The 18,372-nt window shown below is 29.6% G+C and overlaps 4 protein-coding genes and 1 long non-coding RNA gene across 8 annotated transcripts in view; 2 read left to right on the top strand and 3 right to left on the bottom strand.

Moving 5' to 3' along the window:
* Positions 1-366: 366 nt before the first annotated feature.
* LOC111423482 (uncharacterized) lies at positions 367-1,926 on the bottom strand. The gene is made up of 3 exons (XM_023056710.2): positions 1,353-1,926; positions 1,066-1,303; positions 367-1,015 (listed from the first exon to the last, which is right to left on the bottom strand). Exons 1-3 carry the CDS (start codon positions 1,847-1,849, stop codon positions 770-772), a joined length of 981 nt encoding a protein of 326 aa, XP_022912478.1. The 5' UTR covers positions 1,850-1,926; the 3' UTR covers positions 367-769.
* Positions 1,927-2,310: 384 nt separating this feature from the next.
* LOC111423487 (double-stranded RNA-binding protein Staufen homolog) lies at positions 2,311-3,875 on the top strand. The gene is made up of 4 exons (XM_023056721.2): positions 2,311-2,396; positions 2,457-3,250; positions 3,313-3,508; positions 3,557-3,875. The coding sequence occupies exons 2-4, from the start codon at positions 2,460-2,462 to the stop codon at positions 3,770-3,772; spliced, it is 1,203 nt and encodes a 400-aa protein (XP_022912489.1). The 5' UTR covers positions 2,311-2,396; positions 2,457-2,459; the 3' UTR covers positions 3,773-3,875.
* Positions 3,876-5,044: 1,169 nt separating this feature from the next.
* Positions 5,045-6,865, bottom strand: LOC139431686 (uncharacterized). The gene is made up of 2 exons (XR_011641743.1): positions 6,638-6,865; positions 5,045-6,553 (listed from the first exon to the last, which is right to left on the bottom strand). It is a non-coding gene; the product is annotated as an uncharacterized lncRNA (long non-coding RNA).
* Positions 6,866-6,892: 27 nt separating this feature from the next.
* Positions 6,893-10,403, top strand: LOC111423490 (uncharacterized). Of its 2 annotated transcripts, none has more exons than XM_023056733.2 (10): positions 6,893-7,019; positions 7,180-7,418; positions 7,483-7,674; positions 7,728-7,852; positions 7,905-8,064; positions 8,114-8,347; positions 8,398-8,549; positions 8,598-8,905; positions 8,976-9,423; positions 9,480-10,403. In XM_023056733.2, the coding sequence occupies exons 1-10, from the start codon at positions 6,893-6,895 to the stop codon at positions 10,042-10,044; spliced, it is 2,550 nt and encodes an 849-aa protein (XP_022912501.2). In that variant the 3' UTR covers positions 10,045-10,403. The 2 variants fall into 2 exon arrangements, with proteins under 2 accessions (XP_022912501.2, XP_022912500.2); XM_023056732.2 differs by having other exon boundaries at positions 8,943-9,423.
* A 3,961-nt stretch (positions 10,404-14,364) lies between these two features.
* LOC111423481 (harmonin) overlaps positions 14,365-18,372 on the bottom strand; it is a 33,685-nt gene continuing 29,677 nt past the window's right edge. For 2 of the 3 annotated variants that reach the window (XM_023056707.2, XM_023056708.2), the window contains exons 10-12: positions 15,154-15,708; positions 14,724-14,992; positions 14,365-14,581 (exon numbers count right to left, since the gene is read on the bottom strand). In XM_023056707.2, coding sequence (XP_022912475.2) covers positions 14,542-14,581; positions 14,724-14,992; positions 15,154-15,708 — 864 coding nt within the window. In that variant the 3' untranslated portion in view covers positions 14,365-14,541. The remainder of the gene's footprint in view (positions 14,582-14,723; positions 14,993-15,153; positions 15,709-18,372) is intronic. The other variant, XM_023056709.2, reaches the window with a different exon arrangement.

Below are 18,372 nucleotides of genomic sequence, written 5' to 3'. Positions count from 1 at the left end.
ATTTAAATCGATTCTAATTAAGAGAAATAAATTAAAAATATTTTTTTTGATTTAATCCACTTACCTTGTTTATAATTCCCTAGATAAACCAATTTTGATTTAAATACAGCCTTTTAAACCAATTAAATAAGACTTTTTCCTTAAAAAAACTTAAATTCAATTCCAATTTTGACAAGCACCTGCAATATTTGGATCTTAATCACCATGGTAACCGAGTCAAGTTGGATAACCTAACAATAATAAAATTATAATTAATTGTTAATATTTCGCTTTGTTTTATTATTTTTTTAATTTGAAACAATATGAGGAATATAATGACTTTATTAGAGGATGCTAAGGACGATGTCGGGCGAATAATTCAAGATATAAACGATGATTGTGTCGTTTTAATATTTTTGAGATTATATTAATAATTATTTATTATATTAAAAATGTTTCCAATAATAATAGCTTTAAATTATAGTAGTAACAACTTTTCTTAGTAACTTTTTTTAATATCTCTACCATGAAGAGCTATATACTGGTATAAAATGATATACAGGGTGATTTAAGATCATATAAATATTTATGTAATTGTCTATTTGCGTAGAAAAATGTCTGTGTGTTGTCTTTCTTCAACATTTTAGCTTTAATTTTAATCTTATTATTATATTTATTGAATAAACAAACTTATTCAACTAGGATTTATTAATAGGAATAAAGATGGATTATTTTTTATTTTAGAGTAGAGATAAAAAATTTATTAATTAGTAAAATAATAAATAAATATTTATTTAAAGAAATCCTCCACTTCAGCTAATTCCCTTTCTCGAGCTTGTTCATGAGCCCATCGATCTTCAGCTAATCGATCAGATAACTTCCACTTGTGATGTGAAATCCTCGTTCCACAAAAATGACACGTTTTATTACCAAATGGAGGTGCTTTCATGTAATTAAATAAACACTGCTGATGATATAGATGACCACAATAAACCCTTTCAATATGTCGTGGTGAATTTTCATCAATAATTACCAACTAAAAATAAATTTATTAATAAAACAAAAAACAATTTAATTTAAACACACATTTGGATTTTTGGGGAAACATAATTCTTTACAATATTGGCATTTTTCGTTGGGTAATCGTTTAATACAGTCAATTAAAAATGAACAGGATTTTCCTAAAGATGGCACAGGTTTAAATTCTGGTTCTCGAGGGTTTTTTATTCTAGGTGGTTCAACACATTGTCTTGCAATTTCCTTTGCTTGTAAAATCATGTGTCTATTAAAAGATGGTGGAAAATTTGTGTCAGTTTCGTGAATACTAAAACAAAAATAAATAAGATTTAAAAATACATAATTAAAAAACTTACTCAATAGCTTGTAATGGATAATGATCGGGAACGATAATCTTAACATTTAAAAAATATCCCCCATTAATAACTTTTAAAACTAAACTAGAAGATTTTTGTTTTAATCGAATCTCGTCAATTTCAGCATTTAAAGATTTTCTCAATTCGTTTATTTCATCGTAACAACACGAAAGTGGATTTTCATCGATAAATTTCCTTAAAAATTGAAGAACTTTAATCACCTGGGCTTTTCCCAAATATTTTTTCGCCTCCTCCTCACACACTGACATCAATTTTTGGAGTAATTTATCCGACAAAAATTTACTTTTTAATTCAAGTAAAACGGGCGATTTTGGATAGGCAACAGGAAATTGCATACAAGCCACCAATGATTTGTGTTCGGTTCTTTTTATTTCCGTTCTGACCATCGTCGGCACGCACGACACCAATCTACTACCTTCCACGACTCTTTCGCATAAAGTTTTAACCTCTTTGAGCTCATCTTCTATAAATCCCATGTGGTTATTACATGAAAATCATTTAAGTTTAATAACAACTTAGAAAACCATTTGACAGTTTTTTAAAAATTAGGTTATGTTGTAAATGTCATATTGTTTGCTGTTATTGGTGAATAAGCGGGTCATCAAAAGATAAAATAAATTGAAAATTACTCAAGAATTATAAATTAATATTAACATTATTTTCATTTTGATGTGTTTAGTTTTTGATGACGATTTATATTAGGCGTAGTTTTTATTTTAAATGTTTTTATTAACATATTAATTTAAAACTTATGATTGGGTTGTGTATATATTTTAACATTCAGACTTCAGATGAGTATAAGCGGGTGATCAAAAGATAAATTAAATTGAAAATTACTCAAGAATTATAAATTAATATTATCATTGTTTTCATTTTGGTGTGTTTAGTTTTTGATAACGATTTATATTAGGCGTAGTTTTTATTTTAACTATTTTTATTAACACATTGATTTAAAACTTATGATTGGGTTGTATATATATTTTGACGTGATTTTGACGTGCAGACTTCAGATGATAAAATTGAGTAAATAACCTAATTTTTTAGGATTATTTTGGATAATTCTAACTTATTTAATAATTTTAGAATATGGAGAAGCATCCCGTCTCTTATTTGCAAGAGGCGATGGCAAGACAAGGAAAGACTGCCCCTCTTTATGATATAAAACCCTGCCCAGGTGGTTTTGTCTGTGATGTAGTTGTTGAAGATATCACAGCATCGGCAGTTTGTGCATCAAAATCAGCAGCTAAGTATGAAGCAGCTTATAAAGCGGCTATTATTTATCAAGAAAAATATGATATACAGCAGATTAAAATGACCACACCTCCAACTATAGCAAATAATTCATTAAATGATTCAATTAATACATATCAAAATTCATCATTAAATTCTTCTCAAACCTATTTAGCAAAACATCCAGTCTCAGAGCTACAAGAACTAATGGCTGCGAAACAAAAGCCCTTACCACATTATTTAGTTATGGATCGATCGAAACCCAGTAATCCTTACTTCCATTGTACTCTAACAGTAGAGGATAGAACTTACGAATCTGAAGGCTCTAATAAGCAAATTACAAGAACACAATGTGCTAAATTAGCTTTAAATGATTTAAAAACAAACATACCCCAAAGCAGTATAAGCATCATGAATACTTTAAATGAAAATGTTGATATTTCAAGTAATGTTGGATACAATGCTATAGGTGCATTAAATGAGTATTTACAAAAAAGCAATTTTCGTTGCGCCTCCTTCCAAGAAATGGGGTCTAATAATACAGGGCAATTTGTTATAGTTTGTGAAGCTTTAGGGAAACGTTGTGAAGGATATGGTATCACTAAAAAGCAAGCCAAGCAAAATTCAGCACATGCTATGAATGAAATGTAAGTAATTTAATTACTTAATTTAATTCAATTTAATGAATAATCTGGTTAAATTCAAATAGATTGAAAATTCATAAAGAATCAAAAGGAATGACAAAAAAAGCTGTTATTGATGGTGAACCTACAATTATTAATGATGATAACATCATAAAGAAATTTACCGAATTGAGTATTCAACCTCAGCAACTTTTGGAATCTGTGATGTCAACCAAACAATTTGTTACCACTTCTCCATCCGAAGAAGATGATAATATAAAAGTGAATTTTATAATTTATTAATACATTAACTATTTATTATTGTTTTAGGATACAGCCACAGAGGATGATTTGATAACATTATTAAATGAATCCGGTTTACGGTTCTCTATTACAGCTTTACCTGCTGCAGATGATGTTGTAATACTTGCTTTAGTTTTTAATGATAAACTATCAACTACCATTCTTTCTTCTGGCACTGTTTATGAAGAAACTAAAATACAATTATTAAAAAAAGCAGTTAAAATAATGTCATTAACTAAGTAATATGTAATTAAGAACTAAAAAGAATTAAGATTAAGTTTGTATTATGAATATGTATTATCAAAAAATTGCTACTAAATACACTTTTGAGTTTTCAAAAAACTTAGAGGAGTGTCAAAAATGTTTAAATAGTCCTCCCAAAAACAATCCTTCAGAACAGTTCCTTTAAGCCACATCATAAGTGGTGAATCACTACCAAAGATGGAGAATTTCTAAAGGCTGTTCAAACACAACTATGTGAAGCAATCTCGCCAGGCAAAAATATTGGCCAATAGATCCAGATAGGATCCAGACCTGATACATTTCTACATAATCAAAAAGCTAAGCTAGCTTTGAGCTAAACTTAAATCACTCATTGTATTAACTTTAAGTGAACACATTATATCAAAACTGATTGGAGAAGGTTCAAAATAACGTTAAAGATGATTTTGAGGTGGAGAAGCTGATCAAAGATATCCAATACCTACTCAGTATGGAAAAACACCCCAGAAATGATATATCAGAAAAAATAAGGGTGATGAAGAAATGGCAAAAGAACCGTCCATGAATCCAAAATCATATAAACTTCATTAATATGTGTGTGAGTCAATCTACACTACACAAAACTTGCCTATTTATACAGACAACATTAAAATACCACTACATAGAAATAAATGCAACAATAACAGAAGCTCAATGTGAGTCCAAACAAGATCAATCAAGAACCTAACAAGAATACAACATAAACTAAATACACGTGAGAAAAACACAACAATAACAATAATAATAAAACCAAAAACCCCAATAATTCATCTTATAATAATCATTCCACACATTGTAATAACATCATAAATGATAACTCTAACAATGATTTGCTACTATATACACATACCTTAACTAATTTAAAATTCTCCAACCTAGAAATTGCTCTACTTAATGAAGGTCATAAATTTGACATAGAAAAACCAATTAATATGGAACTAAATGCAATAAAAATTGAATATGCTATACACAAGCACCTAATAACAATGCCCTATTTGTTAAAGCAGATAAAAATGCAACAACTATAATTATAGATAAAAAGCTTTACATTGAAAAGACCATGAACTTCAACAATAACAACTACAACTAAAACCCACTCAGTGACATGATTACCAAAATAAAAGAAGTGTGTTTATGAGATGGATAGTTTTTATTTGCGGCTCTTGCGGCTCTACCGGTTTCGAATAATATTTTTAATCATCTTCAGGAGCATGCCACATCATGTTATATATTTCGAAAACCATACTTTTTAAAAAAAAAACTTTTTACTTTTTTAAAACGAAATATAATAACGTTTTAGAAAATATACAGGGTGTGTCAAATGTCTGGAATATAGCCAACAACTTCGCCATTTATGGTTTTAAAGAAAAATGTTTAAAATACAAGTTTCTTTATTAGTTATGGCGCATTTTTTTGCGATATTTGCTTGTTTGTATTGTTTTTTGTTTCGTTACTATGACAACCAACATTCTTATTTTAAACGGGATGCATATGTTTTTTTCGCATACTTTGATAGAAGATAAATCCCTCTATGCGATGCAGATATCAAATCATATGGTTTTATAAGAAAAAAAACCGAGAAAAAATGCAAATTATAATCAAAGTAGGCGCCGAAATAACGCCGTTGACAGCTTTAAATGTCAAAAAAATGACAGTTTCAACAATTATGAATAATAAATAATGTATGGGTACACATATTTAATGCAGTTTCATCATTGGTAGCTGTCTTCGGCCGTTCACTTTTGGAAGATCGTTAACACTTCCGGTATTAAAATTTTTTTTTAATATTTTAGATACTGTGGATTGTGTATCCGGGTAAATATTATTGAACAGTGTACAAACCTCACTTTGAGTGCGTTTTCTATCACCGTACCCATACATTATTAATATTTGGATTCTTTGTTCGTTTAATTGCACCATATTTGTGTAAACTGTCATATTTTTGACATTTAAAGCTGTCAACGGGGTTCTTTCGGCGCCTGCTTCGATTGTAATATGCTATTTAATAATTTTAGAGAACACGTTTTTTCTCGATTTTTTTCTTATACAACCATATGATTTGATAAGTTTGATAGAAACATATGCATTTCATTTAAAATAACAATGTTGGTTGCCATAGCAACGAAACAAAAATAATGTAAACAAGCAAATAACGCCGTAAAATGCGCCACAATTAATAAAAAAAATTTTATTTCAAATATTTTTCTTTAAAACCACAAATGGCGAAGTTATTGGCTATATTCCAGACATTTGACACACCCTGTATATATATTATTTTATACCAGAAATCTTCTTTTGGTGATCCTTATGCCTGATGGCGTCGGATAAATCTTTTCCTATTCCTCCATCCACTTCTTCCACCCCCTCCAGTTCCTGGCTAATTCCTTTATATCTGCTAGATGCTAGAGTCTTCCCACTCTTCTTCCCAACTTCTACTATGTCCTTATTCTTAGCTTCAAATACCTTTTTTACTATTGTGTTATGTTCCATAATTATGTAGGCGTACCACTTTTGTTGCTTTCTCTTTATTTTGGTAATTATCTCGGAAGTAAAGATTTTTTCTTTGATTATTACTTTATTATTTGTTTATAAAAGAATCGAAGACAATTCCTATGCCGATGGATCTTTATGGTCTCTCTTGTAATCCTTTGGTAGTAATTACCAGCTCAGCTTATCATCTTGGTCCTACCGAATTCCAGCGTGCTTTGCGATTGACAACTGCTGGATCAAACCATTTTCAATTTAAAGCTTCAAGTTCTAGATCTAGTTTTAGTTGAAGAGAATATTTATGTATTTAGAACAAAGCTATATTCTCAATTTCCTATAACGAAAGTGAAAAATTATTACCAGAAATATCTTCACTTGAAAATAGACTTTTTAGGTGTGCTGTTTTCCAATGCTTGTATTGTTTTATCAATTCTTTTTTTGGTAAATTAAAACGTCAATAATTTGATTCGAATTTTAAACACAAATGTTAAAACACTATTTGTCACATGACTTTCCTGTCATATGTTCTATCCTTATAATGTAACCATCTCAAACAACAAATATAGGATAGAGCAATTTCGCCAGGATGTTGTATTGTTGTTCGAAATTTAAGTCATGTCGATTAATAGGATTCAAAAGCTGTTGTTCTCCGAGTACTGCGACTTCGAGGACATGGTTTTAGTGGAGAGCCCTTTCGCGCAAACGACAAGGGAAGGAAAAGGTTTAAGACAAGTCCAATTGGGTGAGTGATTTCAACTTAATTCTAATTTAGCCATCATTTCACCATCGCTTTTTGACGCACTGAATAAGTTTTGACACACGTCGTCGACAAAAGTTTTTTTTCGCGAATTTGTCAAATGGGTTTTTCGATATTGATGACCGTCATTTTTGTTTCCAATCAGGCTTAACCCCGTCAAAATTGGTCTTAGCCACGGATATTTTGCAAACTGCAGAGTTATCGCCAGTTACTTACATCCCCGGTTTAGATCCGGAGATAGAAACGTTCGAATTGGTCGCTGTGTATCCGTTGGAATGCGTTAATATAAGCGTTTTCCATAGGAGAAGCAGGCAATCATTAAAGGCGCACTTTTGTAATAATAGAATTTATTATTTTGAACTGGGAGGATTTGAAAAAAGACATGTAAGTAAATTTTGATGATTAATTTGGAATTCTATGATTTCTTTTTTTTTTTTTTTGTAAATAGATGTTTTGGAATTTATGGTGTGAGAAAGTAAGGTTTTTAAATCCAGAAGAACCGGGTTCGTCAAATTCGGAATCTTCGGCGGCTACTTCTAACACGAATAGTACACTTTATTTGGTGTCTAGTAGGCAGATTATCAACGAAACTGGTACGACGCAGTTATGGTGGAAATTTGGAGCTGGCGATTACACCGCGGTAAAAATTTTATTTTTATTTAATTAATTAATTATTACAAATTTGATTTTTAGACGAATAGTTTTCGTTGGACTGATAGGTATTTATTTTTGGGGTCAAGAGACGAAAATCCTTTACAATATAACCCACTTACAAGATCGCCTACTTTGGCTGAATTTTTACACAAAGACGTCGATCGGTATCTTTATTTTGAAATGATAAATCTAAATTTAATTTAGTTTTTTTTTTAGGATTGATATAGCTTCAAAACAATCACCTGAAACTCCCACAAAAACTTCAAGCCAAGTGAATCGGTTTGGATTAGGAGTCATGGAGAATTGTAGATCGTGTCTCTTCCTTCCAGCGGAAAATTACATCGTAACGAACAAATTTAGCAACCACACCACCCAAGTATTTCACCCCATCTCATTAAATAACAAATTCATCAATTAATTTTTAGTCAACGGATGTTTTTACAATGTATAAAAGCTTAAGAGAACAAACTCAAGCTAACATGCTTAAATTAGCTGAAAATAGTGTTAAACAGTGGGAATTTTGTAACTGTAACGACCCCATTTCTGAAACTAAAATTAAAGGACGTCATCGACGTAGATACGGGTTTTCACCCCAACCATATTTCTTACACGGCTTAGGCCCATGGAACGTCTCACCAGGAGCTCGATATTCCGTTCAAGTACAACCAAATTCCTCAAACCAAATTCAAATTAACCATCAATTTTCCAGACTAAAAGAGCAGTATCTTTGGTAAACATCCGAAGGCAACCACTTGAACCAGAATTAAGACTTCCAGTTTCTAAACGTCAATTAGTTGCTTCAATTTCACACGAAGACGTTCGATTAGACGATAAATTATTTCCTAATAATAATATTTTAAAGTATTACTTAATTTTTTTTTAATTGATTAATTAAATTTTATTTTTTAGGAGTTCAAATAAATCCCCAGTTATATTTTTTTGGACCCCAGAATATTGGTACAGACCTAGATCTGCAAGAGATGCATATTTAGAACTTCAAACCCACTTATCAAAAATACGAGAGTTTCGAAAACTTAATATTAAAAAATCGCCAAAATCGGCGAGAAAAAAATTCCTAAGAAAAAAGAAACGCCAAGAACGTGAAATTCTTCGATCGGACTCCGAGGATAGCTTTGAAAGAATCATGCACACCCCAACGAAAAGAAAACGGCAATCAAAAGTTTCCGCTTTCACAAAAACCCACGAATTACTAAAAGGTAACTTTAAAGTGATTTGGTTTTTAATTCCTAATAGTGCTCCCGTTTCTGTGTTTATTTTCTTGCATAGACGAAGATAAACCACCGGAAGAAACGTCGTTGCAATTTTTAAAACGCGTTCTTCGTCTTGAAGTTTCTTTAACAGCTTGGGATTTCGATTCGAGTACTTTGGCTTATCAATTAACTTTGATCGATCGAGATCTTTTTTTAAAAATACCTCCCACGGAATTAGGAGTGTTAATTTGGCAACAATCCTCGAAAAACGCGCCGAATGTCGGCGCTTTAATCGCGTTTTCTCATCGAATAAGTTGTTTGGTTGCCACTGAAGTGTTAAGAGATGACTCGGAGAAAATTCGCGCACGTTTAGTGGCAAGATTTATTAATACAGCTGAGAAATGTAATAAAATTGCGAATTTTCAATCGTGTAGAAGCGTTCTTTGCGGTCTTCAAAGCCCGCCGATTTATCGACTTTACTCTACGTGGACTTATGTAAGAAAAAAACACGCTACAAAGTATCAGTAAGAATCAACTTTATTAATTAAGATTTAGATTTTTTTAAATTTAATTTATTTAGGGTGTTTGAAAAGTTATGTAGATTATATAGAGATCCAAGATTACCTGCTTATCAAAAATCTTTTCATCGCGCAACTCAAAATCATCAATATTTACCGTACATCGGTGATATAATCACGAAATTATTAGATAGAATCCCCGAATACAACGATAATTTAATAAGTTGTTGTAAAGTGCCCCCACAACCTTGCATACAAACCAAAGTTGGCGACGCTGAAATTTCTTCAAATTTATTCAGGAAGATTTTGACGAGTTTTAGTCGATGGTCGACTGAGGATAAAAGTAATAAAGAGCGACATAATACATCGACCGTTTTAACGAAAGAAACTCCCAAAAGAACCGCGAAAGGTTTAACGGATTATTACAAACCGTTAAATTGTTACGAAGATAATCGATATACGAGATTACGAGAAGCCGTCGAACTTTTAACCAAGTATCAACGAGCTGCCGCGAATTTCATGTTTTCTAGGAACGAGTTAGCCACGGAGTATTTATTAAAAGCTCGGTATCGAGAAGATAGGGAGAATTTCTTTAATTCGTTTAATGTAGAACCACCTATTACGTAATGAAAATGTATTTATTAAAATAATTTAAATATAAATAAATGAAGTGTACAACAAAATTAATTCTATTAGTGAATTTCACTTAAGATGCAATATAGAAAAATATATTTCCATAAAAATCAGGGCGTACCTATTTACTTTGTCCCACGTAACATGCAATATGTTAATATAATTTGATGTTACAGCAAAACCTTGATATAACAGATCAATACGGAGAACACAGTATTTGTTATAGATCAATAAAAATATACAATAATTTTTTGAACATCACCTTTTGTTCATAAATTTATGTAATATGTAATTTTTGTACTTTCACGAATATGTATACTGATTTTTGTGAACAATAAACTTGTTTATTATTATTATTATATGTGAGGTAGAGCTAACTTGACACCAGATCTATGACTTAAAATGGAGATATAACAACAAACAACTAATAAGATAAAATGTTATTTTATTAAAAGTAAAATAGACACGGTCAAGTTGTTTATTGCACAATATATACAGGCTGACCAAAAATATAAAATATGAAACAGATGCATAAAAAGATTGAACCTAATTATTACCATTTTTTATTTATAAGCTCTAAATCGATTAAACATCAAAATTGTTGATTTTCGAAAATTAACTCAATTATAACTCAAAAACTAAAATCGATGGAGAAATATTTTTTATACATAAAACCTTAGTAATGGACCATAAAGGCTAGATCCATAAAAAAATTGAACGCAATTATTGTCATTTTTTATATATAAGCTCTAAATCGATTAAGCATCAAAATTGTTGATTTTCGAAAATTAACTCAATTATAACTCAAAAACTAAAATCGATGGATAAATATTTTTTATACAGAAAACCTTAGCAATGGACCATAAAGGCTAGATCCATAAAGAAATTGGACGCAATTATTATCATTTTTTACATATAAGCTCTAAATCGATTAAACATCAAAATTGTTGATTTTCGAAAATTAACTCAATCATAACTCAATAACTAAAATTGATAGAGAAATACTTTTTATACATAAAACCTTAGTAATGGACCATAAAGACTAGATCCATGAAAAAATTGAACGTAATTATTACCATTTTTTATATATAACCTCTAAATCAATTAAACATCAAAATTGTTGATTTTCGAAAATTAACTCAATCATAACTCAAAAACTAAAATCGATGGAGAAATATTTTTTATACATAAAACCTTAGTAATGGACCATAAAGACTAGATCCATAAAAAAATTGAACGCAATTATTACTATTTTTTATATATAAGCTCTAAATCGATTAAACATCAAAATTGTTGATTGAAATTAACTCAATTATAACACAAAAACTAAAAGTGATGGGGAAATACTTTTTATACATAAAACCTTAGTAATGGGCCATAAAGACTAGATCCATAAAAAGATTGAACCCAATTATTACCATGTTTTATTTATAATCTCTAAATCGATTAAACATCAAAATTGTTGATTTTCAAAAATTAACTCAATCATAACTCAAAAACTAAAAGCGATGGACAAAAACTTTTTATACATAAAACCTTAGTAATGGGCAATAAAGACTAAATCCGTAACAAGATTGAACCCAATTATTACCATGTTTTATTTATAATCTCTAAATCGATTAAACATCAAAATTGTTGATTTTCGAAAATTAACTCAATCATAACTCAAAAACCGAAAGCGATGGACAAAAACTTTTTATACATAAAACCTTAGTAATGGGTAATAAACACTAAATCCATAAAAAGATTGAACCCAATTATTACTATTTTTTATTTATAAGCTCCAAGTCGATTAAACATCAAAATTGTTGATTTTCGAAAATTAACTCAATTATAACTCAAAAACTAAAAGCGATGGGGAAATATTTTTTATACATAAAACCTTAGTAATGGGCAATAAAGACTAAATCCGTAACAAGTTTGAACCCAATTATTACCATTTTTTATTTATAAGCTCTAAATCGATTAAACATCAAATTGTTGATTTTCGAAAATTAACTCAATCATAACTCAAAAACTAAAATCGATGGAGAAATATTTTTTATACATAAAACCTTAGTAATGGACCATAAAGACTAGATCCATAAAAGGATTGAACCCAATTATTACCATGTTTTATTTATAAGCTCTGAATCGATTAAACATCAAAATTGTTGATTGAAATTAACTCAATTATAACACAAAAACTAAAAGTGATGGGGAAATACTTTTTATACATAAAACCTTAGTAATGGGTCATAAAGACTAAATCCATAACAAGGTTGAACCCAATTATTACCATTTTTTATTTATAAGCTCTAAATCGATTAAACATCAAAATTGTTGATTTTCGAAAATTAACTCAATCATAACTCATAGAATAAAAGCGATGGGGAAATATTCTTTATACATAAAACCTTAGTAATGGACCATAAAGACTAAATCCATAACAAGATTGAACCCAATTATTACTATTTTTTTATTTATAAGCTCTAAATCGATTAAACATCAAAATTGTTGATTTTCGAAAATTAACTGAATCATAACTCAAAAACTAAAATCGATGAAGAAATATTTTTTATACATAAAACCTTAGTAATGGCCCATAAAGACTAGATCTATAAAAAGATTGAACTCAATTATAACCGTTCTTTATTTATAAGCTCTAAATCGATTAAACATCAAAATTGTTGATTTTCGAAAATTAACTCAATCATAACTCATAAAATAAAAGCTATGGGGAAATATTTTTTATACATAAAACCTTAGTAATGGACCATAAAGACTAGATCTATAAAAAGATTGAACCCAATTATAACCGTTCTTTATTTATAAGCTCTAAATCGATTAAACATCAAAATTGTTGATTTTCGGAAATTAACTCAATTATAATTTAAAAACTAAAAACGATGGAGAAATATTTTTTATACATTAAACCTTAGTAATGGACCATAAAGACTAGATCCATAAAAAAATTGAACGCAATTATTATCATTTTTTATATATAAGCTCTAAATCGATTAAACATCAAAATTGTTGATTTTCGAAAATTAACTCAATCATAACTCATAAAATAAAAGCGATGGGGAAATATTTTTTATACATAAAACCTTAGTAATGGACCATAAAGACTAGATCCATAAAAAGACTGAACCCAATTATTACCATTTTTTATTTATAACCTCTAAATCGATTAAACATCAAAATTGTTGATTTTCGAAAATTAACTCAATTATAACTCAAAAACTAAAAGCGATGGGGAAATACTTTTTATACATAAAACCTTAGTAATGGGCCATAAAGACTAAATCCGTAACAAGATTGAACGCAATTATTACCATTTTTTATTTATAAGCTCTAAATCGATTAAACATCAAAATTGTTGATTTTCGAAAATTAATTCAATCATGACTCAAAAATTAAAAGCGAATGAGATAAACTTTTTATACATAAAACCTTAGTAATGGGCCATAAAAACTAGATCCATAAAAAGATTGAACCCAATTATTACCAATTTTTATTTATAAGCTCTAAATCGATTAAACATCAAAATTGTTACACTGGATAACTTTTTTTTGGTTTCAAAAGAAACTGACCTGACCTAACATTCTTTCACGGCTTGATTGATATTTCAAAAGAAAACTGACCAAACTTAACATTCTTTCACGGTTTAATTGACGCTTCAAAAAAAAACCGACATCGGTTAAACCCGAATTATAAAATTTTAAACAGAAATTATAATTTTCATAAAAATCGGGTCATTTTAGCCTGATTTGATATACCACAACCGATATCTACGCTAAAATCCGTGTTTAAGTTAGTGTTTTGTTTTCAGCCATCTTGGATTTAATTAAAAATACAAAAATCGCAATAACTTTTTCATTGTAACACCAAATTATGTTAATTTTGGTTTTGTTATTAACCATTTTTGAATCCTCATCATTTTCTTTCATCGAAAATTTACTTTTTTGAAATTAATTTTGAATTGATACTTTATTTATTGAAGGAGTAAAATTAAATAATGAAATTATAATTTTTAAAAAAATCGGGTCATTTTAGCCTGATTTGATATACCACAATCTATATTTACGCTAAAATACATTTTTAAGTTAGTGTTTTGTTTTCAGCCATCTTGGATTTGATTAAAAATACAAAAACCGCAATATTTTTTGAATTATAATCGCTAAGTATGTCGAGTTTGGTGTCGTTATAACGCATTTTTAATCCCCCATACATTTGGTTTATCAAAAAAACAAATTTTCTAGTATTTAATTAACGAAATTGATCTAATGAAAATAAGATTAAGTTATTAAGGATATTTATTAATGGACAAAAAGTAATTAAGTTTTTATTAATACATTTATTTAAAGAATGAGCTATTGTTTATTAAAAAAAATTAAATCACAATACATTATTATTTGTTTTTTAATTATAAATATTTAAAATATAAGCATATAAAGTTAAATACGAGTTTGATATGTACACAACGTACGATTCAGTCAAGTTCTTGTTTTACGTGACATGTAATTGTTGTTCATTTATCACCGTTGGTCTGGAAATAAAAAATATAGTGTTAGGAATAATTTATGATCAATAAATGAAGTGTTAATGAAATGAGAGGGAAAAGAAATGCATGCTTTATTAGTAATTAAAAGAAGAAGTTTTAAGATCCAGAAAATCCTGATTAATCTTACGTTGGCCCAAAAGTGATCGATTTTTGTTGAACTAACGATCGATGTTGTCCGTGTTTTAAAATACCATTTGGTGCATCATGTTTTTTGTCGGATGGAATACATAATATGGTCACTCTGTTCGAATAGGGTTTATTGTAAGTCTCGGAGTTACCCAAATTACTTAAATCATTCGTTGATTTCGCCAGCTGTTTACTTAACGGGCTGTTCACTGATATTCTAACGGAGCCGTTGGTTTCTGCTTTAATTTGTGGATGATTTAACAAATTCTCCTATAAGTTGAATAACGACAGATGGTACAAAATATAATATGAAATGATTCATCAAGTTGAAATGGAATCTCATTAACATTTTATCTCATTAGCGATAAGCGAAAAGATAAATTGTGTAAATATTTTCTGGGTTGTTCAAATAATTTCAAAAAATAACTTACCATAGATTCAGTTCTTTTTTTTAAATTCGATCTGTTCAAAGTTAGAGCCAACTCAGAAGCTAACTGGCTACTTATAGATTGACCGGAAGCCCTATCAATCGTATCACTTCCCGATCCATTCAAAAAATCCAACTTTTTAATTTGCTTTTTCGTCGTCCCGGACGAATAACCACCGATAGTCACATTAACCGGCTTTTTCGTTAAAGTTGAAGTCGCCGAACCATTCGAAAGTTGTCCACTGAGTCTCGTTTTATTAAAATACGTATTCGGTGGTTTTCGATTCGTCTCGTTATTACTTTCATGAAGCTTAAATGATTCCAACGATTCCATTTCGACGGCATCGTTAATTCCATTTTGGCAGAAATCTTTTTTTGGAAAATTTACTTTTCTTGGTAATGTCGAATTTAAACTTAAATTATCATAATCGGGTGTTGGACATGGTGGTGGTTGAGGTAATTGTGATGATGTTTTTTGCGGAACGGGTGGTGGTGGTGGTTTTGGTCGTTGTTTTGTTGGTTCGATTAATTTATCTGTTGATTCGTCATAAATTGGTAACTGAAAATTAAATATAATAAATTTAATACAAAAATTTATTATTTATAATCTTCATTCATTTTTATCTTATAATTATAAAATGTTATAAATTTATATATATATATATAATTTATATATATTTTGTGGATATATATATATAATTTATATATATTTTGTATACAGTGTGACCCATTTGAAAGCGGAGCACTCTCGTAATCAAATAAATTCATAAAAAATGATATTTTTCAATTATCTGCAACGGTTTTAATTTCTAACCATTTTTGATGAAACTTGGTATATGCCCATTTCAAAAGGCGCTTAATGCAGTGGTGTACTCAGATTTTTTCTAAAATATTTCCTAATATGATTTCTTCATTTTTAGCACCTAAAAAGTTAAATAGTAGGCCTTGGTTTTTCTGAGAAAAACATGACTCTTTGTCCGAAGGTACAGTTTTTTATCGTCTACAATTCAAAAAAAAAATTGTCGAAATCGGATAATAAATACAAATTTTACGAGGTTGCTCCGCTTTCAAATGGGTCACACTGTATATACAGGCTGTCCCGAAACTCAACGTCAAGCGGGCACCGGGTGAGAGGCCAACCCATACCTCGTCTGGCAAAAATAAGAAAAAAATTCTGTCTCTTAATAGACATATTTTTGAAAATGTTCAAAATCGTTCCCGTACATCATATCTTTAGGTACTACGGTCAGAAATGTTCGCAATTTAATAGTGATTTTTTTAATAATATATTCCTAATGAACCATGCTACTATAGTAGTCACAAATCGAACAACAAAAGTCATTAGTTTTGCAAAAAAAAGTATTAGTTTGATTGAGTTAAGGTTGAAAGAATTTATGTTTATTAAGTTTGACACACGATTTCTAAACAAAGGAGTAGTACAACACCCTTGCCAAATTATTTTAAAAGATGGCCTGTTTAGTCACGATTTCAAAATGGTATAACACTTGCCATTTTTCTGCAAAAAACAGGCAAAATGATTTAACAACTTTGTTAGAAGATGTGCCAGTCAATACCTACAGAGAAATGTGGTTTCAACAAAATGGTTGCCCAGCTCATTATGCTTGTCCTGTATGGGATTGCATACAGAATACCCAGAAAGATGGATTGGGCGTCGTGGTTCGATTACGTGGCCCCCTCATTCCCTGGGTCTAAATCCCTTTGATTTTCTTATTAGGATTGCATAAAAGAAAAAGTTTATTAAAAACCGATTGAAAATCTTGCCGAACTGAGCCACAATATTTATACAGCAGCAGAAGAAATAAATGCAAAAAGATTTGCACAACTAGTATAAAGATCTTTTCTGTGACGATGCAGAGCTTGTATTAGTGCCGACGGCAAATAATTTGAGCATTTGCCTTAGTTTTAAGAAAATAATGCTATAAAATTAATAATAAATGAATTTGTTTGTTTAATTTTGTTGTTTAACCATCTTGTTGAAACCACATTTTGTAGTTCGTAGATATTGACTGGCACATCTTCTAACAAAATTAAGAGGGAATAAAAAGTAAATACAAATAACATACAAAAGTATGAATTTTTTAAATGACGTGTTTTTTGCAGAAAAACAGGCAATATTTTTTATGACAAGAAAAATAGCAAGTGTTGTACCATTTTGGAAACTTGACTAAACAGGCCATCTTTTAAAATTACTTGCCAAGGGTGTTGTACTACTCATTTTTTTAGAAATCGTGTGTCAAACTTGATAGACATAAATTCTTTCAACCTTAACTCAATCAAATTAATATATTTTTTTGCAAAACTAACGACTTTTGTTGTTTGATTTGTGACTTCTACAGTAGCATGTTTCACAAGGAATAGATTATTAAAAAAATCACTAGTAAATTGCGAACATTTCTGACCGTAGTACCTAAAGATATGATGTACGGGACCGATTTTTAACATTTTCAAAAGTATGTCTATTACCACTTAACTAAGAGACATGGAATTTTTTTCTCATTTTTACCAGAACAGGTATGGGTTGGCCTCTCACCCGGTGCCCACTTGACGTTGAGTTTCGGGACACCCTGTATATATATATTTTGTGTATATATATATATATATAATTTATATATATTTTGTGTATATATATATATACAATTTATATATTTTTTGTATATATATATATATATATAATTTATATATATTTTGTATATATATATATATAATTTATATATATTTTGTATATATACAGGGTGTTCCGGTGACTCGAGGCATAAAATTAACCTCATATACTAGAGTAAAAAAGATAACGATTCGTGAAAAAAAATTATTATAAAAGTCTTCAAATGGCCAAGATATGGGCCATCAAAGTTCAGAAATTTTAACACATTTTTCTAAATATTTTCAATACCATTTATGATAGAGCGTTGAAATTTGGTACAGGGTAAACAAATATCAAGCAAAATCATTGAACCAATTTTAACTTTGATCGGGCGGCGGCAACCATGCTATACAGGGTGTACCTAAAATTTGTTTGCTCAGAACTTTTTTGTTCGCACGTAACCCTACATTTGTTTTTGTACTTTTTAATAGAAAATTTATTTTAGAAACTTTTATCACTCTTTGAAAATTTTGATAACATTGACCGTTTTCGCGTTATACGCGAAAATATTAAGCTTCGATTTCAATGGTAACATTAAAAAACAAAAATCTTCGAAAAAGT

The sequence above is a fragment of the Onthophagus taurus genome, chromosome 11, assembly GCF_036711975.1.
Source record: "Onthophagus taurus isolate NC chromosome 11, IU_Otau_3.0, whole genome shotgun sequence".
Taxonomy (NCBI): domain Eukaryota; kingdom Metazoa; phylum Arthropoda; class Insecta; order Coleoptera; family Scarabaeidae; genus Onthophagus; species Onthophagus taurus.
Note: the sequence above shows the minus strand (reverse complement) of the source record. Positions and strands in the feature narration are given on the sequence as shown.